This window comes from Zea mays, chromosome 10 (genome assembly GCF_902167145.1).
Source record: "Zea mays cultivar B73 chromosome 10, Zm-B73-REFERENCE-NAM-5.0, whole genome shotgun sequence".
Lineage (NCBI taxonomy): Eukaryota > Viridiplantae > Streptophyta > Magnoliopsida > Poales > Poaceae > Zea > Zea mays.
In genome coordinates this window covers 67,841,311-67,866,337 of record NC_050105.1, presented here as the reverse complement: position 1 = coordinate 67,866,337, position 25,027 = coordinate 67,841,311, and the positions used below count along the sequence as shown (strand labels likewise).

Sequence of the window (25,027 nt, the reverse complement as noted above, 5' to 3'; positions counted from 1 at the left end):
TGATTTTGAATATAATCATATGCTTATGATTAATTGGGATATTTTGGGCTATACTTACAATTAGTAAGTTTGGCGTTGTTAATAAAATATTGACCAACTAAAATGCTTACCGCATAACCATAGCCTACCTTGTTAACCTTGCATAACTCCTCCCATTTGCTGAGCCCCCATCATAAGTGAGCTCATCCCTTACTAATATTTTGATCAGAAGGTGATGAGGAAGACTTTGACGAGGATGTTGATGAGTATTGAGTCTAGCGACGCTCCGGTCATCTTCCTGTGGGAGATTGCACCTGATATTTTTGTTGTACTTTGATGATGAAACTAGTTAAGACTTTTATGTCTGAATGATGTAATAAAGTTATTATACTTTCTTTACGCCTTTATTGCATTGTCTTTTGATATATTACACTTGTGACATCAACATATGTGTGGAAAATAGATCCTGTCACACATATGCTAGCATTCGGTTTTGCCCCCAAAACCGGGTGTGACATTCAGTGAAGAGCATCTGCATCATGGACCACACATAGGAATCTATTTACACATTCTTTTGAGGAATGATTAATGGAAAAGGTGGTATAAATGACAGTTTTGACATAATTAGCTATTGCCAGGAGACACAAAAAAAAAGAGTAACACTGAAAACCTATATAAAATAATATAATCCTAAAACAGTTTATCGGTGACACAGTTGTCTAATACTTGTTCACTATCATGCATATACTGAGTTAGTGTCAATATATCTGCCCCTCCAGCAATCTACAAAGAATTAACATGAACACCAATGCTTCCAAAAATGTTTATGCTTCCAGCTGTAGAACTCAGAAAATTGTGTAGTTTGAGAATAAGTTCACAAGATTGTCTAATGCTTCAGGGTAAAATTTCCTTGCAAACAAGTAGCATGGTCTCTTCAGTCCATTCCACATGCAAGGCCTCTGCAATAGATCTTTCTGCAGACAACAACAAGAACATAAGCATAGCACGTCCAGTGTTTCTCCCAACAGTTAAAGTTGACATCAAAGCAGACACACAACTACTACACGCAGACCTTGTCATCACTGGTGATGTGGTAGCTCACATCAATCGACTGCAGCAAAACGGAAGTTAGAGGCATAAAAGGATCATATTTATCATGTTAAAATGACAAAATAAAGGTAAACATACAGTCATATTCTTCAGGCGTTCATAAGTGACATCCTTAGCACGAAAAGATCTGGGATGCCACTTTCCTTCAGACCAGTCAACGTAGGTGACTGACCAGTTTGCAATGCCAGCAGGGTCCATCATCTGTTCAATACATATGAGAGCCTTGACATCAGTACCTAGAAGACATATTTGACAACCAGATTCTTTTAAAATATAAAATGGCACTGTGCGGTCACTACTAACGTGGAATAGGGTCGGCAGATAATGCTCATCTGCATAGCAATTGCGACCTTCTTCCATTCCGGGCTGGAAAGGACACAAAGCACAACCAAAGACACAAATTGTTCAGCAAAGTAGTGCAATCAACATAACAGAATGAGATCAACAAGCCGAGTTCCTTATTTCGAGCCATTTTCGCTGGTTTAGAAGAGACTAATAGAGTGGTCTTCACAAGGGCAATAAACAGATGGGAAAATGTTATATGAGAATGGCATGTACCAATCCAAAGATACTAAACTAGCAGACCACATGCACGAATAGCAGTAGTAGTATAGTAGAGGATCTAGAATTTTGAAAGAAACAGTAAATCAGTTGACAGAACTACAGAGGAGTGAACTTAAAGAAAGAATGCAGTGTAATCTTTGACTACAACACGACACCAGAATTGTAATTTGCTAGTACTACAGTATACAGTATATGGGCGGAAGGCCATGAAAGTTTAGATTTGATTACCCTGCAGTAAAGCCTGAATTTTGAGTAATAAAGACTGTCTGCAATCACCACCATTGCATGTTGTCGCTTCATTGAGAACCACTGCGATGTTCAAGGAATGGTATTGTAGAGACATTTCAGTATTTGGAGTCCATACAAACCTCAAAAATTCAATGCATTTGGGGAAATAAATCTTTAAATTTAAAATAAAGTAGATTATCTGCGACAAAAAGAGGATACTTATTGGTTAACAATGCTTTCTAGCCTACTAGCCCACTGAATACTTAACATCCACAATCTGTGAACTTGAAAGAGGCAATATTAAGGTCACCTGAGAACCTTTCCTGAACTCCGACTCTCGAACCTCAGGTAACATATTCTTTGAGTATCTGTAAACTCCATGTGGCCCAGGGTCGTGAAAACTATCCAATAAATACACAAGAATGTGAATGGCTGAAAAAAAATGTGGCAGTTGTATATAAAGAACTAAGGCATTGAAGATCTATGCAATGCTCTAGGCTAAGGCTTAACGATATGAATGAATGAATGCAACATAGTTCAGACAGCATTGTCTCACCAGTCCAGAAAACTGTGTCTTGATCCCATGAGAAAGTCGTACACATAGTCAAAATTGTGAAGAGGAACGCAGCTGCATTCATTGTACGAGCAATGGTTACGTGGTGAGAGAGTTCGTCATGCTAGAAAGTATTTTCGAAAATGGGGATCACCTGTCTGAAAGCAATACAAAATGCTGGTTGTCTATATCTTCTAGAGCTTTTGCCAACAGCCTCCTCTCTGCATCAACCATTGTAATCATACCCCACCCTACCTGCTAGAAATTTGCCAATATCAGAATCCTAATACTTCTTAGACAGAACCAAAACTATCAAATCAAATTATCTGAAGTTGTATGAATACAAATAATATTAGAAACCAAACTTCTAGATCAGTTCTACTTCCAGCTCAAATATGCATGCATGTTATATGTGCATCAAGTTGTTTTTTATATAATTTTGGAACCGTGGTCACCATAATGTTTCAGCATAAATGTGCATATCTTCTGAAGGTGCAATCTGTGCCTTTATTCCTATACACCGCACATCGAGCACTTTTAAGCGTTTCAATATGCATACCTAGATAAGAACAAGGGCTAAGTAAAAATAATGTATCGCTGGAAAGTCTAATAAGCTAGAATGCATTTTCCCAAAAAAGTAGAGCAGAAAAAAAAATGTCAGACATATAAGAAATAGTAGTAAATCAAAACAAATCTCTGATTTATGATCTTATAAATACACATGTTTTAAATGTTCAGCATGGCTTCATCCTTAATAGCATTACCTTCTCACTGTGTATGTCTCGACCAATAAATATGGGACTGACATGTTCGTGCTTCTCCCGTGAAGCATGCACATATATAGTGTATCTCCCATCATGACCCTAGAGAGATCACAAATGGAGTAAGATGTATCCCTTGGTTTTTTTTTTTTGTTCAGACGGTGCCATAAGGAAAGTAAATAGAAAATTAGGTTCAAAACAAAGTACACTTGTGGTTTGATACGAGGGACAAACCCAATAATATAACAAAACCTGATTCTAGCTTATATCTAAGCACATTTAATAAAAAATGGCCAATGAAGAACACATTTCATGAAATGGAAGATAGAAAGATGTAGCCTACGAACTACTAATTGCTGCACATCTTAATTGCTAGGTATGCATGAATACACATAAGGGAAAGTGACATTGGATACCTTAAAGAACAACTCCCACAATTTTTCGAATGGAAGCTTGCCCGGGGTCAGGAACATAAAGGCAATCTTTGGGTTCCTTGATATGAAAGGAGGCGTGGAGAGTATCTGTCTGAAAACAACACGTGCAGCAGTCTCTGCATCAGTAAGTTCCCGCGTAGGTTCCGAGGGAAACCAGTCCCTGACAGGGTAGGTGTAATCCTGGGGAGGGTAGAGATAAGCCCACAGCACAGTAATGGCGACAAATACTACGACAACTGATATCCATATGCGTCTTCTTGGACTTGCTCTTGTGCGAGGAACTGCAGTACCCTTCATGTCGCTGAAGCCCAGTTTTCACACCTGATACCACCACTTCATTCCCTTTGGCTACTCACATTGATGTGCCTCGCCTTCATTGCTTTCCTCTTGACTAAAGCAAATGCTACCCTACTGGAGCTTCCAGCAACGTGAAAATTGGAAAAACAATTGCCTTCTGCTTCTATAAGTGCTTCTGCAAAATAACAGAGGGAAGGGGAACTGGTCAAACCTGCTCTCGAAACAAAATAATTGAAACAAGTTAATGAGGATTTGTTCTGATATTTTTGGATAATGAGGATTTATTCTGATCTACAAGAAAGAAAACAATCCCCAACCTTATGTTGCTTATGCTGAAAGCCTTCTGCGTATTTGCACTACATAATTTAAGACCACAAGAGAATCGAGTGGTAAAAGCTCATCTTTGGAATCCTATTACTGTTTACATTACATATCGAAGGGGCAATTTTCATTCTAATATGTATGTATTTTTGCTTATAAAATATTTCTAGTCTTTATTACCCAACATTAGTATACTCCGAAACATATCCAAACACACATATGTGCACCGTAATCGATTAAGATGATCTGAGAAGCCAAGGATTCTAAAGTGCACATGCCAAAAACTCCTCTGGCACTAAAATAAAAGGATGGCAATGCTACATAATGACAGTAGAATCGTTAGAATTTGTACTGTGCATGTGTTTACTGGGCCTGTTAGTTGTGGCTTGTGGCCGCCGCCTCCCTCCTCCGGCGGCCGCCGCCATGGCTGGCCCTAGCGCCCCTCCTGAGTCGACATCCCAAGGAGGCCCCGCCGTCATCCCAAGGAGGCCCCGCCGTCATCCGCCCCGCCACCGGCTCCTGCCCTTCAGCCGCTGGGCGCGGTCCCTGTGCCGGGTTCACGGCTTCACGCTACAGCCCCCGTTGCCGCCTCCCCGGTCTTCATCCCGTCGGACGACGTGGACATCTCGGACGCTGGCTTCAGCTCCATTACCGCCCCGGCCCTCAGACTCCACAGCACTCTCCCCTCAGGCGCGGGCAGCGGGCTTCCTCCCCCGGGGCGCGGCGGCAGCAGCTTTTTTTTTCAAACTCCAGTATGCAATGGGCCTCCTATAATCCTATTTCGCTTCTTCTGGACCGCGCCTAGCACTAGGAGTCCACGTTGCTGCAGCAGGGCCCACATCGCTGCTTTGACTAATGGGGTGTTTGTTTACCAAGGACCTGTTTGACCATCTTCGCTAATTATTTGCTAGTGGCTAGCAATTTCTAGCTAGCAACAATTACAGCATCTCCAAGAGCTCCCTAAAAATGACTTCTAAAAATCAGTTTTAAGGGGTATTTAAAAAATTAGTGGGAGTATATTTTTAATCCTTTCTCCAACAGAATCCTTAAAGCGGCAGATTGTTTTTGGGAACCCAAAAAACCCTCATTTGTAGCTATAAATGATGGAGTTTTAAGGGCTATGAAAAAGTTGGAAGCGTTTTAAGGAACTATTGGAGACATGTTTTTGTGTTTTTTCCGAAAAAACTTAATTTAGCAGAGACTTCTGGGAAGCTTTTGGAGATGCTCTAGCCTAGGTAGGTTTGGAGTTTTGGCTGATAGATGTTTTTTTCTTTTGTCATGATATATTAGGTACCATTTGCTTCCATTAGTCTTAGAACTAAAGTTTAGTGTTTACCATGTTTGGTTATAGAGACTAAACAGCTTCTGAACATATTAATTATAGTATACAAAGACTGAAATGCCCCTTGTCTTGATTATGTGAGCGGCATCATCTCATTGTACTGTGTGGCAAGAGGGCAACCGGTGGAAAAAATGTGCTTTAGTCCCTTTTAGCACCCCTTTGAGGGACTAGAAACTAAAGCTAATTAGTCACTATTTTAGTCCTTTCGTTTGACAAAAAAAGACTAAATAGGACTAAAAACCAGAGACTAATCATTAGTCCCTCTAATTAAACGGGACCTTAGTACCTATTAGCAAAATCAAATGGCTAATGGACAAACAATTTCTCAACCCTTCGGCTAACAATTAACCAACTTATTAGACAGACTGTTCGGAGTACAAGTGCTAAAATTTGCCAGAAAATTGTTTGCCTAGTGGATCCAAACATGCCCTAACTCGTAAACTTACTAGCATTTAGTTACTTCTAGTCCCTAAGCTACCAGTATAACTAAATGAGCTTTCCTAAATAAAATTTTAGAGACCAAAGTTTAGAAGGGTGACTAAAGAAATCAAGCATCACTCACTAGGCCTCTTCCACGTCCAAAAAGTTTGTTTGATGATTGGTTGTCTGCTAAACAACAACTGCTTTGTGTATGAACGGTGGTCCCAGACCCACACTCACATCGCGCTGGCTAGGCTCCGGGGAAACGCCAAAAAGTTTGCATCACGTACTTTCCTGGGTGAGGTCGTAGCGCTTTTGCACCTAAGCTGGCCAATGGCTACTCCATGCAACAACCAATCATACTTTCCTGCATCTCGCCGACCTGGACGGCCAAAAGCCATGCAACCGATCGACCCCTATAGTTTGCTCAGGACGAGGTGGCTACTTCCCGGTCTATCCTCGCAGATGCTTTAGGGCGTGTTTGCGACGCTGCCCAGCAGCCTGACTGCGCTCCCGATCTGCAATTGGGCATGTTTGCGTGTCTGGCCTGCTTACGAGCACGGTCGTGTGTGCGCAAAAGCGACGGCTCCGTCTAGCTCCCTGGAAACGGTGCTGGAGTTCGTTTTTTTGGGCTCGGCTGCTCGTGGTATGCTCGTGGTGCAAGCCATGAAAATTTCACGTGATGGCAGGTGACTGAGGGGGTGGCAAACAACATCTAGGCCAAACCGGGCTCATTTCGCATATGAACACAAACACGGTGAGTTGCAGCTGGAGAAGCAGGCCAGGCCTGATCATGTTGAACGGGTCGAGCGGTACAGAATCACAAACACGCCCTAAGGGTCTGCATCCCTCATTGCTCGCCAGCGGGAGCAAGCCGCCACTCATGCGTGAGAGCAAGAGTAGGTGGAGGCAGATATTGCCCTCGAGCGCTAGCTTGATGAGGTCGAGTGCCACCTTATGCTCTTCAACGGCTTATTGTCTTATTTGACATCTCATCTTATATTTTAAATTTCACTCTATTAACTATATAATCTAAATATAAAACAATATTTTGTATGACCATATGTACGATATGCTAGCGACAACTTTATGGGTAATTAGTACGATGACTTTGTCACCGTCCACAACATCAACCTAAATGGCTTCTCTCACGAACCTTCATCGCCAACCTTCATGTCTAGACCAGGGGTGGATGCAAGGGAGGGGGCAAAGTGGGTCATGGCCCCCCTCAATTTCTATGCCCTTTATACCTAATGTTTTATTTACTATTATGTATATCAAAAATTGAAGTTTTGGATAGGTTTAAAAACATGTTTTCGAAAAGATTGACATTCGATAATGTGTGCACTACTTTGATATTCGGCCATGAAGAACTTAGCAATATGTTTGCTTCTTTTGTTCATATAATTTTCTTCTTTGAACTTGTATGGTGTTGATAGATATGAAACTTGAATACCATGCAACAATAGTTTTTTACCATCTCGCTTGATTTTGTAATGTGATTTTTGCACCCCCATTTTTTTTGGTCCTGTGTCTGCCACTGGTCTAGACCGTCGATGTTTAAAACATTTGTTCCCTTGTCTATGTCGTTCTTGACCTAACTTAGACCCCCTACTCCCGCTGGCATAGCAAATGTTGTTGACTTTTCAACATTACGCCCTCAACAACCACGTTTTTTGCTGACACCACCTCCTCACTGCCCCTCCTAGCACTGGATAGACAATGTGGTGATGTCATGGGTCCTCGGCACCCTCACTATTGAGCATCCGGATGTTGTGTGCGAGTGGGGGCACTGCTCGTGAGGTATGGATTGCCATTAAGGCTAAGTTTCTCATCAACTGTTTAGCCCAAGCTCTTCAACTTGACCCCAGCTTTCGCCACTTAGTTCAGGGTGATCTCTCTGTCATTGACTACTACTACCGGACGAAGGCACGACGAACTCCCTCCATGACCTTTGGTGAGCCCCCAGCTTTCGCCACTTTGTTCAGGGTGATCTCTCTGTCATTGACTACTACTACCGGACGAAGGCACGACGAACTCCCTCCATGACCTTTGGTGAGCCCATCGTGGATTGCACAATCATCTTAACATTGTACATGGTCTAATTTGTCGTCGTTGTGACTACATCGAGAAAAGCCCCATAGATTAATTTTATAAGAACAAACATAAACAATCAGTTTTGTTTGCCACAGAACAAAACAAATGTGATTGCGCTCGTGCTCAATCTCACGGATTGATGACTGTCAACACCGTTTTTTTCGATCCCATTATGCTTATGTTCAGCATGAGAGACATTTGTGATAACATGATAGACTAGAACGTCACAAGACGTTCCAAGGCGGTCAGTGAGAAGAACATAGCAAGATCATTCAAATAAAGCAGTGCCCTCTAAGGCTATCTCCAACAGCTATCATATCTTGTCATCTATCTCATCTCTTATTTGAAACTTCACTCTGTAAAATAGTGTAATCTACAGTGCAAATCCTCTATTTGACTCAATCTGCTACAGTCAGCCTAAGTGATGGAGCAGAGAACCAATGTTTGAATATGGTCTTGTATCCACACGCTGAATACGGAGGTTAACGCACCCCCATGACCATGAGGAAGAGCATTAGCGATAGATGACACCGCCATGGAAGCTCTCATATAAGTTAATGCCCAATCTCATGCTCCCTAATGTTGTCGATGTTGGAGGGCATAGAATTGAATATAGAATTGAATCGAGTTCAATACCAAATCAACTATGGTGTTGAAGATACAATTCCAATTTTATTGCTTGGATGTCACTGTAATGAAGTTTGGAATTGGGTGGCCTAATTCCACGTGATACAGAGGGATGATGATCTGTATTGGGGGAAGGGAGTTTATAGTCACAGTCCAATACCACGAAATTGGCTCTCTAGTTCCAAATCTCAATTTCCGTATGCAACCAAATAATAAAATTTAGGGAAGCTAATTTCCAATTCCTGATTTCTGTGCACCAATATCTACATCCAAACGGTGTGTAAGAGGAGCAAGGATGATATATATAGTCGATTGCTATCTATAAGGATCTTTAGAACTTCTTAGTCCACCTGTATAATAATTAGCTCTTCGTTATTAATGTATACTTGTATCTCTAACAAGGTTTCTTTTTTGGTTTTCATGTCTATAATAGTTAGCTCTTCATTATTAATGTATGACCTACTTCTTAGTCCCGTTCTCTCTTCCTTCCAACTCACTCAGCATTTAGCTTACTTATGGTCTGTTATTATATACTCGCTCTAACGAGCTAAAACATTGCAAAAAGGGGCCACCAGCTCCGCGTGTCATCCCATTGCCTCCCACTCTGTTCTCGGTTGGCCTCCTTACCCCCATCGTGCTGAAGACTGTGGCAGCAAGAACCAGGTCGCCCACGCCGTGACTGAGAAGGCCGATCGATCTGGCACTCGTGCCGACGCAGCGAGTGCAGGCCGGATCATAAGTCTTTGAGTTTGCATGTTTGCAGCGCGATGAAGCACTTTATTACCAGCAAAAAGGAACCATTATTATTTTTATTATTATGATCCCAGGTACTCGATCGAAGTGGCTACGAAATTAAGGGACAAGAGTAAGAAGCGTCGTGCATGTGGCCAACACAATTCACCCAGATTCCATTCCACGCCCAGCGATCTGAGGACGCGGCGCAGGAGCAGAGCAGAGCGGGCAGAGCAACACGGAAACGAAGAGCCCAGCCAGACCAACACGCGGACGCGGTCGATCGTCTCGTCCAGCGCAATGCAATCCCACCACCACATCGGACCGGCACCGGCTCCCTCCATGGACGCGAAGCAAAAAACCACGGCGCACGACAAACGGGAAATGTCCGTACCTGCTACGGGTGGGGAAAGCCGGCGAGGTGCGGCGATCCGAGAAGCCACCACCGGCCGGGAACCCGGGGGAAACGCATGCGATGCGATGAAGCGGCGCAGGATCTGTGCGCGCGGCGGGGACGGGGGGCTGGGGGAGCGAGTGGAGGTGGAGGAGCGCGGGCGTTCGTGGGACTGGGAACCAGGTAATTGCCGCAATGGAGAAGTGTTTCTTTGTTTCTTTCTTTCTTTCTGCATGCGTGGCCTCTGCTTTGCGTTCGGCGGAGAAGACGGGGAGGAGACCCTCTTCTTTCTTCCCCCCACACACACAGACACACGCACGCACTTGTTCCGCAGCCTCAATCACCGTAGCCCGTAGATTCACTCTCGTAGACGTATTCTGCGCCGGCGCGCACGTTGACAACTCTCTGTTGCTTTGGTTCCCGCTCTGTTCACAAACCGTGGTCGTAGACGTGTCAGCCTGGGTGAGCTAGGACTCAGGGCCGGTCCTGAGATTTCAGGGACCCGGGACGAAACCAAAAATTGAGGCCTTTAAAGCTTCATCTATAATTTTTACTTTCTTCTAAGTACATCGACAAATTTTTATATGATAAAAAACTCAAATATATCAAAATAAATTCAAATATGTTTACATATTACCTCAAAATTTTCTTCTAACATTTCTTATGTGAAGTCGTTGATAATAGTGTTGCTATCAACCTTGTCCAATAATTTCTTCTTAATACATAAAGTGGTCAATCCGTTGAGCCGTTCTTGAGACATTGTTGACCTTAAATAGTTCTTCAACAATTTCAACTTTGAAAAGCTTCTCTCAGCTGATGCAACAGTTACAGGCACAGTAAATAATATCTGGTAAGCGATTGAAATATTTGGATACGAATCCATTTTCCGAATATACTCAAAGATCTCCATAGCGACTTCAATGTTGTCGAGCTTAATAAAACCCCAAATATACTCTTGAATGTCTGGAGTTCTTCAAATCTATTTTTCAGTGAGCTGTTTGCCATATCAACAACAACTAAGAAATAGTTAACTTCAAAGGCCTTCTCAGCTTGCACAATTCCAAAGAACGTAGCAACTTTCTCACAAGATTTAGCCATGTCATAAAGTGTAAGATTAAGACTATGACAAGCACATGGCATATATAAAGCTCTTGGATTAACATCAAGTAATCGCCCTTGCACTCCCTGACGTATATACACTGTATGTATAGCTGGGTGGGGCCCCTGGAATTTTGGGGCCCGGTGCGGCCGCTCCGGTTGCCCGCCCTCAGGACCGGCCCAGGACTAGTCACAAGTTAGATAAAAAAAAGAACATATATATAGTTTAAATTAGTGAATATTGGACTGCTAGTTAGCTAATAAGTACTAACTGGTTAAAGAAATTTCTAAAAATACCGTAGTCGTAGACGTGTCAGCCCGCCCGTTTTTTTTATAAAAATCGCTTTGATCAAAACCATCTAAAATCAACGTGAACATAAAATTATGACCCGTTGAGGAAACAGGAAACAGTTACTTTCTACGTCCTAAACTAAACACGACCCTTTTTATCTTGTTCCCACGTGATACTTAGGGTGCGTTTGGTTGAGAAGTGGAGAAGAATGGAGCGGCGCTATTCTAGTTTTTTTGGATGTTTGGTTTCTAACAAAAAAGGAGTGAAGTTTTATATGAAAATTTACCATAAATAATTGGAGTGCTCCCGCTCCAACAAAATGATTGGATGCGAGGGCTCTCTCGGATGCGAGCGCTCTTCTTCCTTTTCTCTCCTCTACACTCATATGTCTCTCCAACCAAACAAAGAACGGAGTGGCTCCGCCCTATTTTACTCTTCAACCAAACAAAAAAATAGGGCGACTCTGTTTTATGTTTGTCAAACAAAAAATAGAACGAATCCATTATAAAAAACTAGAATGGAACCGTTCTATTTTAATTGACTCTCCAACCAAACGTACCGTTAGATTCTCTTACCAACCACATTCTTAGAAAATTTCCTTAAAAAAAGCTTAACCTAACAGCCTAACGATGACTTGGCCCGGCCCATCCAGTAGAAGACTAGAAGAGGACGGTGGGAAAGAGGGGTCCAAGAAGCAGGGCACGGCACCAGACGCGCCCATGGACCCCACCGGCGTCGACGGCGATTCCGCGGCGGCGAGGGGGAGCGGAGGCGGAGGCGGAGGGGGGACAGGGGCCGGCCGGTGGGCGGTTGGCGCGGTGTGTGGGGGGCTGGTCTACTACCACTGCGCGGTACGGCGAGCCAGCGCGGTGTCCCTTGCAGCAGACGTGCTCCTCGTCCTCCTCTGCTCGCTCTCCATCCTCGGCCTCCTCTTCCGCCACCTCCACATCTCGTGAGCACCCCCCCTTCCTTTATCCTCCGCTTCCTTCTGCTAGCTCCGCATCTCAGTCGATGCAATTCTGTCTTCTTTTGTTGTTGTCGATTCTGCTTGCTGGCTGTTTGTGAACTTGTATCGTGACGATTGTGAGGTGTGCTATGGTTTGTCCAGCAGGAATCTTTGATTTGTCGTCTCACAGTAGCAGGCTAGTGGTAGATGCTGCTGGTAGTTGTAGCTGATGGCTAGTAGATCGTACTGCAAAAAAGCGGAAAGGAGGTAGGAAAACAAAGGGGGCTATTCAACTATGTTTCCTTAATTTCAGGGATCTTTTTGGGAACATGCTTACTGGTATGAAGTAGGCCATGTACATGTGTATAATTCCTGTGCCCGATTTTCTTGGTGGTGGAACTGGAATAATACTGTACGGAATTTCTATTTTGTTGGTAAGTTTAACGGTAACAATTGTTTTTGTTATGTGTATTACTTGGGTAGAGAATACACAAACATAAAGCACATGAGAATAACACCATGGGCTTTAGACGCTTGGCTGGAGTTTGTTGCTTGCATTTTCATATCCATCCAAGATAATAACCCATTCGACCAACCCTTGGTGTGGCTGCACCACTTCTGAAGGATACTACCTATTGCTTCCTGTTGCTTTGGGATTGCAAACTGACTTGAATAGAATTCTGCAACTATCAATCACATCCATCGGCACTCATCTGATTAACTTTCTCAAGTTTTTTTTACCAACTGAACACTTCAAATTGATATCTATTTATTCCTGTTACTAATTGGTTTCTCTTTCTCTGCCAGCACCAGTATTTTTTTACTACTGCTTGTGCTTCTAACTGTATTCCCTGGGAAAAAAATGATCACTAGTAAGCTCCTGAACATATTCGAAGGAAGCTTATATCTAGTGTGGAATAAACAAACTTGTAATATTGGAGCTGCTCCCTCTGGCCTCTAGGCATTTCTTTCTGCTATATGGCATCTAGCTCGAGTAGGATTGTTGATTTCTTCGTCCATGTAGAAGTACATAGGTTAGTGGGAGTATATTCTGCTGGTGGCTAGTAGGCTGTTCAAAACTGGGAAAGGCTTAAAAGGGATAGGTAATTAAATGGAGCAAATTAACTATCGATTCCCAATTATCAAATATTTTGGGAAAAGGTCCATAGATATACAACAACAACAAAGCCTTTTATCTCAAGCAAGTTGGGGTAGGCTAAAGTTAAAAACCCAAAAGAAGCCACAAGACAAGGTTCAGGCACATGGATAGTTGTTTTCCATGCACTCCTACTCAAAGCTAAATCTTTTGGTATGTTTCACCCTTTTAAGTCTCCTTTAACCGCCTCTTCCCATGTCAGTTTCGGTCTTCCTCTTTCTTTCTTATTGCTATCTCGTCTTAGGATCCCACTATGCACTTGTGTCTTTACTCTTTAGAGGTCTCCGTTGGACATCCAAATAATCTCAGCCAATGTTGGATAAGCTTTTCTTTAATTGGTGCTACACCTGGCCTATCACATATATTAAGGACTTGATCCCTTCTTGTATGACCACAAATCAAACACAACGTACGTATTTCTGCAACACTTATTTGTTGAACATGTTGTCTTTTTGTAAGATACTTGTGATTGCTCTATTTCTTGTATAAATTTGATCAAATGTACCATTTTGCTTGTTGTAGAGTAAACTTGGTGCTGACAACCAACTTTGTTATGTAGAAACCAACATCATGATACTTGAAATCAGAATGAACATGCTAGAGCACATTAACAGTACTAAAAAGGTCGAAGTGAAACATACAATTTTGCAAATTAGAAGGAAAAAAGGTTCAACTGAATCAGCCAATGGATTTGATTGATTTTCCTTGAGTTTTGAAATAAGAAATTTCCATAATTTCTTCATTGTGGTGATAATGCCAAAAACATCAGTGTGTAAGGCAGCATTAGCTTGCTTGCATTTGCATACCCTGGCAAGAATTTTACCACTCAGAGTATTGGAATACTTCTGCACCAGTTATTAACTATTGTAAATAAATCACTTCCAATATATTTGAATTTTCATACCAGCTAGATTTAAAATTTGAATATGGCAACTACCCACCAATACCTGACCTGAATCACTTTCTTTGGGTGCTTCTACTAACAAATGGTTGTGCTGAATGCTAAGTTTAACTTAGATGTATTCCCATTAAATTAAATGTCGTATTACTTACTTTTGAAGTGTTGGTACTTTCTTCCTGCTGGTACAGTGGAACTACTTTCCTACTTAAGATTTATCCTCAATTATTGCTAGTAAATAAAACAGTAGGCTTGTTTTCGAAAATAGGGCTATACTGTACCATATAATACTGGATGGTATGCTATTGTTATTTTCCAGAATGAAGTAGTTCTGTTGGGAACTGGCAAAGTCAGTGGTTAATTAAACAATGACAACCGCCATCATTTTAGTTAGACCTTTCTTACGAACTATCTGTGGTTATGATTTATACAGATGGAAATTGGTATTGTGGTGCCTTATTTTGTCTTTAATGACTTTTTGCATGCAGGGTGCCTGTGGATCCTCTTGAATGGCAGATCTCTCAGGAGATGGCAAATAGCATAGTTGCATCTTTAGCCAATACAGTAGGAGCTGCTGAGTCTGTATTAAGGGTGGCTGCAACTGGACATGACAAGAAGCTGTTTTTCAAGGTAGGCTCTCAAAAGTTTGACTTTATATGTTGTCCCTAAGGGTTGAGACAAAAGAAAAAATGTTGAGATTCTATTATATTCTGATGCTTGTTAAACCTATAACTTGTTGGCATTTGAAGCGTGTTAACTAGTGTGTTCGTGTTTTTTCTCGAGCTGTTCTGTGGCATGAAAATGGAGTACAGAAAAGAAACAAAGCTCATTATGTTGTTTTTAGTGCGGTTTTGATTGATCTGGTAATTGCCAACTTCAAGTTCTCTGGCTTGCACTGATCCACAACCATTTTGTAGGAAAGAAAAAAAAATTGGTCCTCAGTCGTGTCGTGCCTCATGCTTACTTAATGTGCCTTACACAGTTACACTGATCTACAACGTTGCAGGTGGTTTCTACATTGTATTTTCTAGCAGCTTTGGGAAGGGTGGTGTCAGGCGCTGCCGTTGCGTATGCTGGTAATAACACAGCAAGCTAACTCTTCCCCTGATGTCCTGTTCTCCATTTGTTGTGTATATGCTTTGTTGAAACTTTTTCCTATATGAGAAATTAAGCCCTAATAGGAATGGTGGCTAATGACCCTCTGTTTTGTTGCTGCCCCCAGCCCTATGCATCTTCTGCCTCTACATGTTTGCACAAAGCACCGATCTGTTTGATCAGCTCCCTTCTTGGGTCCCTGTGGGTAGGGATTCTTTGGGCGGTACTCAGGATACCGCGTGATTTTCCACATGTACATGGATTGCAGAGTTTTTCTTCTCTTCCACTGTCTGTATATGGTCTTGCAGGCTAATAGCTTGAACTATAGCATCTATCTCTGCCCCCACGGTATTACAACTGTACCCAGTGTTTAGCAATGGAGTAATGATCTTTGTATATATATATGACACGTTTGCAACTTGCCAGATGCCAGTGATGCATCCTGTATGTTTTCGGAGCTCATTGCAGATCTCTCTGGCTTGACATGGTTGTTGGTCGTGAGATTTTGTGATGGTGTGTTTTGCCTGTAATCTAAATATCTAATAAAGATCTGTCTTTCATCACGTAATACATGCTCATGCATTGCGAAGCGTTTATACTATTTGCTTCACAGATATAGGGGATGTTTAGTTTCTAGTGACTAATTTTTAGTTCCTTCATTTTATTCTATTTTAGTTTCTAAATTATCAAATACGAAAACTAAAATAGAGTTTTATTTTCTGTATTCAGCAATTTATGGACTAAAAAGAAATAAAATAAAGGGATTTTGTAAAATTGAAGCATTTTGTAAAACCAAACACCAGCTGTATAGTGTTCGGGCTCCTACAATAAATTTAGCTATGGTTATGCTTTTCTAGTCAAATTGAAGCATTTTGTAAAAAAAAGAGGTTTAGCAAAATGGCAACGTAGCTTTGAGACTATTTTTGGAAGAAGCTGGTATAAGCTATCATGTTTTTTGGTCGAGCTCCTGGTTTAAGAAGGTTCCGGGTTCTTGGCTCCAGGGAAAAAACTGTTTTTGTATGCATTTATTAGGGAATGAGTACCAGAGAGATCCCTACCAGAGTCACGCTTCCATGATATTTGAAAAAGGGAGAAAAGTTAGAAAGAGAAGGATTCAATGATTGTATTTGATAATGGTTTTGTTTGTAAAAAAATATCATGTGTCTTGAAGGCTTATTTGTTAAAATGTACCTATGGGAAAACTAACTAAGCCGAAAGCAATTGGTTTGACAGATCTTCAATTTTGTTTGGTGTGTTTTGAAGATAAAGATTAAACCTAAATTCGTTGAGTCTCACAATTTAAAAGATGTCCATACTCTAAGGCAGCACACAATCATATTTGATAGTATTGTTTGGGGTGGGCTAGACCCTATTAGTAGTGGAATAGCTAATCGATACGTGAGGACCCAGTAAGCCATAAAAAATAAATTTAATATCAAAGTAAAAATATAGTCTACATACCAAATATGAAATTGATAAGAATAAATATTACACTTTGACTTAATTAAAATACCGAGAAAAGTATGAGTTAAAAAGTTCAACCCCTTTTTTATAGCTCGATCCGTCGATCATTTTTCTTTAGCCAGCGAAGTGGCAATATATAGGAGCTTCCTGTCGTGTTAGGTTTGGGTGGTTTCTCACAACTTATATGTGGTATAACGGTCCAGTTGTAGAAGAGAAGTGGGGAGAGGAATACACCTACGCACGATTTTCATGACCTATTTGTAGGGTAACAGGACAACGACCTATTGTTAGGCGAGAAAAAGGAAAGAAGAACTGACCTATGCCCTTCGTGCGTGACGCACGACGCACGGAACAGGTGTTTCAAAGGATTAGAAATTAGTGCAACCCGTACTGTGATTAAGTTATTATTTGACTAGTATATGATTGAGGATTTTTTTACCTAATTTATGGCGGGTTTGTATCCTTCGTGACTAAAGTTTAGTCATATTACATTCGATGCATTAAGAAATCTGTTGGGGGCCTTCGTCTTCCGAAGATCCTCAAAAACATGATTAACAATGTTTCCCAAGTGTAATATATGTACAGGAACCTTCGGACTCGGAATGAAGCTGTACACAATAAGGAACATGGTTGGACGAAGGTTGAACCAGCTACGAAGCTACGCGCAAGGAAGCTTCGGCTCAGTAGCAGAAAAAGGAACCGACTTAAGGAGAAAAAGGCTATCTAGTCATCGGTAGATTGTCCTTGAGTCAATAGTAAATATAAAGGGCATAAATGTAATTTTACACAGGCTGCGCCCTGTGCCTATAAATAGATGAACAATACCCCCGTACTGTTCACGCTGGCTTGTATTTGCTCGTGCGCCATGCTTGGACTTTTACCTTCTGTCAAGCCGAAGGTACAAATGTAATTCAATATTGTTCTTATTCATCCATGATGATATAATAAAGATATATTAATGATGTCATATGATCATTCATGTTATTTCTCATGTTTCATATACTTCTTCTTTTATTAACATATACTGTAATGATGAAGGTACGTCCTTCATAACCTTCGTCCAAAGATCGTTATATCCTAAGGGAAATAATGCTTCGAAGGACGAAGGGCATTAACCATTAACCTCTTTTTGTGTTGCCTTGTTCTTAATTCATAGCATTTGAGAACAAGTCCCTAACATTGGTGCCCACCTCCGGTGTACTCACTTCCACAACCTTCGGCAAAGCATCAACCTTCGTCATGCCGCCGAAGAAGATAACAGCGCCACGGGCTGCACTGCAGCCACTGGACATAAACCAGGACACTCTCTCTCTCCGAGAGGCCAGGAGCCAAAAGAGAAAGGCCACTAGCCCAACACTTCAGGAGGAGTTGGACCAGGAGATCAGGGACCTAGAAATCATTCACTAGCAGGTGCAAAGGAAAAAGGAGAAGATGGCTCGACTGGTCGACCTTCAGAAGAAGATCGACGAAGCTACTAAGGAAGTGCGTCATCTTACTCAAGATGACCATGACCGAAGGCCCCAACACAGGGAGCTTCGTCAAGAGGGCTCATTCAACGAAGACGAATGGTACGATGATTTTAATCATGGTAGCTTTACTTTTGATGATGCTTCTCCTCTAGCAGTAGAATTGCAGGCTATCCCATGGCCACAATCCTACAAGCCACCTCAGCTACCCATGTACGATGGGCATTTAGACCCAAAGCAATTCTTGATGAGCTATGAGGCAACAATATCCTCATATGGAGGCAATATAGCTGTCATGGCAAAGTCCTTCGTCAATGCAGTCCGAAATGTGGCCTAGACATGGTACTCTTCTCTTCGGCCAGGGACAATCACGTCATGGCAGAATCTCAAGGACATGCTGGTCACCAGTTTTCAAGGCTTTCAGACGAAGCTAGTCACAGCTCAGGCCTTGTTCTAGTGCACACAAGACCATGAGGAATACCTTCAGCCGTATGTCCGAAGGTTCTTGCGACTGAGAGCACAAGCGCCCATAGTGCCCAATGAAATTTTCATTGAGGCCATGATCAAAGGTCTTCGGCCAGGACTTACGGCCCAATACTTTGCCAGTAAACCCCTACAAACTCTGGAGAAGCTGCTACAGAAAATGGATGAGTACATCTGGGCTGACAATGACTTCTGACAAAGAAGGGAGGAAGCTTATAGATTTTTCTAAGATGACTAGGGGCTTTGGAGGGAGAATCCACCCTAGGCATGTCAGATCAATCCACAGCTCTAGCCAGAATGATGACAAAGGAAGCCAGCTTCAGAGGCCACAGTACACCTCACAGTCTTCGGGACAGCAACAAATCTCCTTCAGGCCACCAGCTCCAAGGGACAGAGGCGGTAGGGGCTTCAGAGGAAGATATGGAGATCAGCCTAGAAAAATTTATTGCTTATTCTGTGGTGAGGACAAAGGCCACACTACAAGAACGTGCCAGATTACTATTTTGAAGCAAAAAGAGATTGTCGAAGCAGAAGCTCGGCAGAATCAGCCGAAGCAAGTCCTACATACTACTTCGTGCCACTCTCCCTATATACCAGAATATGTGGGCAACCAACCTGCAGCTTCTGTTGTTTCGGCAAGCCATTCACAAGATTCTTGGCCTCAGCTCCCACCGCCACCACCACTACAACCTACTTATTCCCGAAGCCAGCAGCCAGAAGGGCGCCAACACTCCCAACAACAACATGACTTCAGGGAGGAGTTCAAAGCTCGTACAGTCAATAGTACTGTACCAGAATCAAAGCACATATACTGAGCAATATCCTGCTTCTGAAATACTTCTATTTTCTAGACTATTTTGTTTTTTTGAATTATTTTGCTTTTTGAATAAGGAACAAGCAATGAAAACTTAGTTTTAATTTCTTGTAATGATTTTGCCTCTATTAGAATGAAATATATCTTATTCACAGATTTACGAAGCTAAAAAGTCGTTCCTAAGGGAATGCAGAGCCAAAATAGCCAAAGCTACAAAACGTCGTTCCTAAGGGAGCGCAGCGTAAGTTTTCTGCTCAAAAGTCGTTCCAAAGGTAATGCAGAGCCAAATACCGCCGAAATATAAGGCGAAGAAGTTCAAAAATCGTTCCTAAGGGGATGCAGAACTTATACGGTCGAAATAGAAGGCGAAGAAGTTTAAAAGACGTTCCTAAGGGGATGCAGAACTTATATCACCGAAATAGAAGGTGAAGAAGCTCAAAAGTCGTTCCTAAGGGGATGCAGAGCTTGTGTGTTCTAGTGTGGGCCTGTGGGTGCGTGTCTTCAGCATCCTCATCATTTTGCATCATACCATCACATCATTTCGCATAACATTACATCATACATCATATTGCATCAATGGCACAAGAATCAAATACGAAGCCAATCTTCGGCAAATGCTTTGTCAAAATGAAAATGTGCTAAGGCACAAAGTAAGCTTTGGGAAATATAGTTTTATCAGCCTTGTCACAAGAAGGGATCTCTCTCTTTACGAAGCATGGATTTTTTTCTTTACGAAGCATGAAAAGAAGGGAAGGTGTTTTTTCGCAGAAGGCTCAAAAACGGTATGTGTGTAAATTTCATACATCGCAAAGAAATAAACTGCAATAATTTACATATTCAATTCAACATTACACACTCCAAATATTACATAGTTTTGTTACAGTAGAAACCTAATCTTCCTTCATTTGTTATATACATCAAGCTTTTCAAAATGTTTATCACAATAAAATCTATTCCTCTTTAAGGACTTTCTCTGTAACTTCGTTCAGCAATTTGTGGACGACTTCGTCGACAATGGATTCAGCCATGTTTATGATGTCCAGCGCTTCCTTCATTTCTGGATCAGCTAGGGGATCGTACGGTTCTGGCAGTGGAGGTAGTTCAGCTGAAGTAGGAAAAATTGATTAATTCGAAGCCACAAAGCAAGTACCGAAGCTAAAATGCCAAAAAATAATACCTATACGCTTTTCGCGCTCTGCAGCCTCTTCAGCTCGTTTTGCTTCCGCTCGGGCGTCATGGGTGTCTTTTTCACTCTTTTTTATTATTTCATGGGCCATCTCTCGGCCACCATTCACCCAGACATCATTGTAAAACTTCCCGCCCATCAAGGTTGCTTCAGCTGATGGATCCTTCGTATCATCCACGGAGAAGGCAGCTTCGGCCTGGGCCATTGTCTTAACGTGATCACACCCAGCCTTCTCCAAGATGGCTGAAATCCCCCGCGCACCAGAAAACGCACAAACATCCCCCGATCACTCAAAATTTCTTCGAAGGCTTCGGCTTCTCCACTTATCCATTCAATAACGCCTTCGGGTCGCCTCGTACGAAGTTTTCTTCGGCAGAGTAGGCACCCACTTTGGCGAAGCTAGTTTTCAATTTTTTCACACAATCCAAGGATTTCTCGAAACACCTTTCCTTGGATTGGCGAAGTTCTTCAACATTTTTCTCTAGATAATTTTTCCAGTACTCGCTGATCTCTCGGTTGGCCTATGCGAGCGCACAATTCTCTTTAGCTTCGGCCAACTGTCTCCGAAGATCTTCAAGTTCTGTTTTCTGGGCTTCGGCCTGAGCTTTATAATTAGCTTCGTCTTCCTTTACTTTATTTACCAAAGAAATCAAAATTTTATCTTTCTCTAGACCTTTGTTTCTTAGTTCAATCACTTCTGAACGAAGGTTATTAAGGGCCATTGTATAGCTTTCGTCTTCAATATTCTTCTGCGCTCTAAGGGCATTACTAAGAATTAAGCCCTGCAAAGAGGAGGAAAGAATTGAGCATGGCAAATAAAATACTTCATTCTCAAATTCAAAGTTAACTTCTATACCTTTATACTGTTGTATGATAGGTGTGACAGAACCTCCCAAGTCATTAGGCCCACCTACAGTTGTCCTTGTCCAACGGACCTCAGACAACCCTGCAGGTGCCCCTGATCACTTGACAAGTTCGGTATCTGTATTCCTTACCTTTCCTAAGAGCGTTTCACCCTTCATGCAGACATTACAATACATCGGAGGTACGAAAATGCGGAAGCAATTACAATAACTTACTTTATTTCAAAGTAAGACAGAGTTATATAGTTACATACTAGAACAAAATATATGAGTGCTGAGTATTATTATTACATAACCTGGGAGGCAAAACCCCCTCCCGATAAATAGTAAAAAGATTTCTTAATGGAGGACCCTTCCTCCCGCAGCTTCAGTCTTGACTTTCTTCTTTGGGCACCACCATGGAACAGAAACAACAAAAGTTTGCTGCTTCTTCACCTAAAACCACATGGGACAAAGCCCTGAGTACGAAATGTACTTTCGCAAGACTTATCTGTCAAAGTAAAAGACTCTCAAGGATATGCTGGCCTTTGGGAATCAAGGTATGACTTATCAATAATCAAAGACTCTGTTTGCAGAAATGCTTACTAACAGTGGATCCTTAAAAATCAAATTTTACTTGTCAGGTTAAGTGAAGTTACCTGTAGCTAGAGTTCTTTCTACCCTAGTTCAATCACTTGACCTATACTAGCCAATTTCTTATCAACCCTTCATCTTCACTAGATTGCTACGTGTAGGGCAGTGACCAAGTCTTCATATTCGCGAAGTTACGGCGATCCGAATCGATTATACTCAGCTGAGGATCTCCAATCACACGACATATGTGAGAGCACCTAGAGGGGGGGGGGGGTGAATAGGTGATCCTGTAAAAACTTAAAACTTAAAGCCACAAAACTTGGTTAAGTGTTAGCACAATTTAAATCACGTGGCTAAGGACTAAGCTCGTGTGAAACACAATGGTCACAGTGAAAAACAAGCACACAAGACACGATGATTTATCCCGTGGTTCGGCCAAGTATAACACTTGCCTACTCCACGTTGTGGCGTTCCAATGGACGAGAGTTGCACTAAACTCCTCTCAAGTGATCCAATGATCAACTTGAATACCACGGTGTTCTTCTTTCTTTACTCTTTCCCGTTTGCGAGGAATCTCCACAACTTGGAGTCTCTCGCCCTTACAATAAGGATCAAAGTGAAAGCACTAGAGTAAGGGAGGGAAGCAACACACACAAATCCACAGCAATATGCACACACACAGCCAAGACTTGAGCTCAAATGAATAGCACAAAGTTCACCACTAGAACGGAGCTCAAATCACTAAGAATGTCAATCGAGTGCGCAAAGACGGAGTGTGAATGATTAAGAATGCTCAAAGTATGCTTGATGTACTCCTCCATGCGCCTAGGGGTCCCTTTTATAGCCCCAAGGCAGCTAGGAGCCGTTGAAAGCAATCCGGGAAGGCAATCCTTGCCTTCTGTCGGGTGGCGCACCGGACAGTCCGGTGCACCACTGGACAGGCACTGTTCAGTGTCTGGTGCTGATTGCTTTCCTAATCTGGCGCAGCCGACCGTTGAAGATTTGGAGCCGTTGGCGCACCGGACACTGTCCGGTGCACACCGGACAGTCCGGTGCACCCATCAGACCGTTGGCTCGGCCACGCGTCACGCGCGGATTGCGCGGCCGACCGTTGGCTCACCGGACAGTCCGGTGCACCCAGACTGCGCAGAGTCTTGGCTGCTTCAGCCAAGTCATTTTCCTTTTGTCTTTTCTCTGATTCTAGCACTTAGACAAAATATGTTAGTACACAAAAACCAATGTACTAAGTCTAGAATCATACCTTTGTGTTGATTTGCACTTCATCCACCAATTGGCACAGTTTAACACTTAAACAACTTGTGTTGGCACTTAATCACCAAAATACTTAGAAATGGCCCAAGGGCACATTTCCCTTTCAATCTCCCCCTTTTTGGTGATTTATGCCAACACAACATAATGCAACACATAGAAGTGCAATATCAATGCAAATGAGAACAAGATTTGTTTTGATTCAAATTTGGCATATTTGGATCATCATTTGCCACCACTTGGTTTGTTTTTGCAAATCAAACTTAATTTTCTATCTCTAAGTCAAACACACTTGTTGAGACATAAAGAGAGGTATTCCAAGAGAAATTGATCAAATATTCAAAAACTCCCCCTTTTTTCCATAATCAAACATTCTCCCTACAAGAGACCAATTTTTGACAATAAGAGACAATAAGAGTATTTTGACAAAACAAAAGCTCTAACTCTACTCTTTCAAAATTCTCAAGTAGTAGCTGATCCATTTGCTTTAGCCTTATTTTCTCCCCCTTTGGCATCAAACACCAAAACGGGATCATTTTTGGCCCTTTAACCTCATTGCCTCACCAAAATTGTCAATTTAAGAGCAAAAGGCAATAAGAGCATGGAGATGAACTTGGAGTAAGTTACCCTCTCATCGGAGTGCAGTGGAAGTCTTTCATGGTCCAAGTCCACCTTTCCCTTTCAATACACCTTTGAGACTAATTTAGGAAAACTCAAGCACATGGTTAGTCTCAAAGGGTCAAGTTGTAGCACATCTCCCCCTAAATATGTGCATCACTCACACATAGACTTTTGAGGTCCGGGGATTGTTTGTACAACTTGAGCACCATATATAAACAACGAAATACATAAAGGAACATGATCAAAGGCATAAAACACATGTATGCTATAAGTCAATCCAAGTTTCGCGAATCTAAGACATTTAGCTCACTACGCAGCCTGCAAAAGGTCTTCTCATCTAGAGGCTTGGTAAAGATATCGGCTAGCTGGTTTTCGGTGCTAACATAAACACTTCGATATCTCCCTTTTGCTGGTGGTCTCTCAAAAAGTGATGCCGGATGTCTATTGTTGGGGACTTGTTCTCAAATGCTAAGAGTTAAGAACAAGGCAACATAAAAAGTGTTAAATATTAAAGTCCTTTGTCCTTCAAGACATTATGTCCCTTCGGATATAATGAATTTCGGACGAAGGTTGTGAAGGAAAAGCCTTCGTAAACACAATAAATGATAAGGAAGAATTCATATACGAAAAAAATAATATAAACATTATCATCAACTTATTTTTATTTTCATTATTATATTTAGAATAACAAATTATAAATGTACCTTCGGTTTGACGGAAAGTAAAGGTACAGGCGTGATGCAAAAAGCGAATGCCAAGTCAGCGTGAACAGTACGGGAGTACTGTTCATCTATTTATAGGCAAGGGACGCAGCCCATGTAGAATTACATTCATGCCCTTTACATTTATCAATAACTCTATAGTAATTCTTCGAGGTCTAATTTGCCTTTTCATCTTTAAGTCGGTTCCCCTTCTCTGCTGTCATGCCGAAGCTTTTCTGCGCA

General features: G+C 41.9%; 2 protein-coding genes and 1 pseudogene across 2 annotated transcripts; 1 reads left to right on the top strand and 2 right to left on the bottom strand.

Annotated features, from left to right (window-relative positions):
• Window positions 1–557: 557 nt before the first annotated feature.
• On the bottom strand, window positions 558–10,119 carry LOC100274871 (uncharacterized). The gene is made up of 11 exons (XM_034059575.1): window positions 9,860–10,119; window positions 3,612–4,101; window positions 3,199–3,297; window positions 2,589–2,689; window positions 2,438–2,509; window positions 2,192–2,282; window positions 1,882–1,962; window positions 1,393–1,455; window positions 1,168–1,290; window positions 1,052–1,090; window positions 558–953 (listed from the first exon to the last, which is right to left on the bottom strand). Exons 2-11 carry the CDS (start codon window positions 3,924–3,926, stop codon window positions 825–827), a joined length of 1,113 nt encoding a protein of 370 aa, XP_033915466.1. The 5' UTR covers window positions 3,927–4,101; window positions 9,860–10,119; the 3' UTR covers window positions 558–824.
• Window positions 10,120–11,942: 1,823 nt separating this feature from the next.
• On the top strand, window positions 11,943–15,906 carry LOC100382184 (uncharacterized). The gene is made up of 4 exons (NM_001174943.1): window positions 11,943–12,201; window positions 14,738–14,879; window positions 15,256–15,325; window positions 15,472–15,906. The coding sequence occupies exons 1-4, from the start codon at window positions 11,969–11,971 to the stop codon at window positions 15,585–15,587; spliced, it is 561 nt and encodes a 186-aa protein (NP_001168414.1). The 5' UTR covers window positions 11,943–11,968; the 3' UTR covers window positions 15,588–15,906.
• Window positions 15,907–16,696: 790 nt separating this feature from the next.
• On the bottom strand, window positions 16,697–16,869 carry LOC111590428 (uncharacterized; annotated as a pseudogene).
• Between the last annotated feature and the right edge of the window lie 8,158 nt (window positions 16,870–25,027).

Excerpts from the sequence above, each read along its gene's own strand:
- LOC100274871 (XM_034059575.1), bottom strand. The coding sequence starts at position 3,926 with ATGAAGGGTACTGCAGTTCCTCGCACAAGAGCAAGTCCAAGAAGACGC. Across the intron at positions 1,963-2,191 it reads AGTTCAGGAAAGGTTCTCAG|TGGTTCTCAATGAAGCGACA; the intron begins GTGACCTTAATA and ends TGAACATCGCAG. Across the intron at positions 1,456-1,881 it reads AATTCAGGCTTTACTGCAGG|CCCGGAATGGAAGAAGGTCG; the intron begins GTAATCAAATCT and ends TGTCCTTTCCAG.
- LOC100382184 (NM_001174943.1), top strand. The coding sequence starts at position 11,969 with ATGGACCCCACCGGCGTCGACGGCGATTCCGCGGCGGCGAGGGGGAGC. Across the intron at positions 12,202-14,737 it reads TTCCGCCACCTCCACATCTC|GGTGCCTGTGGATCCTCTTG; the intron begins GTGAGCACCCCC and ends TTTTGCATGCAG. Across the intron at positions 15,326-15,471 it reads CGCTGCCGTTGCGTATGCTG|CCCTATGCATCTTCTGCCTC; the intron begins GTAATAACACAG and ends TGCTGCCCCCAG.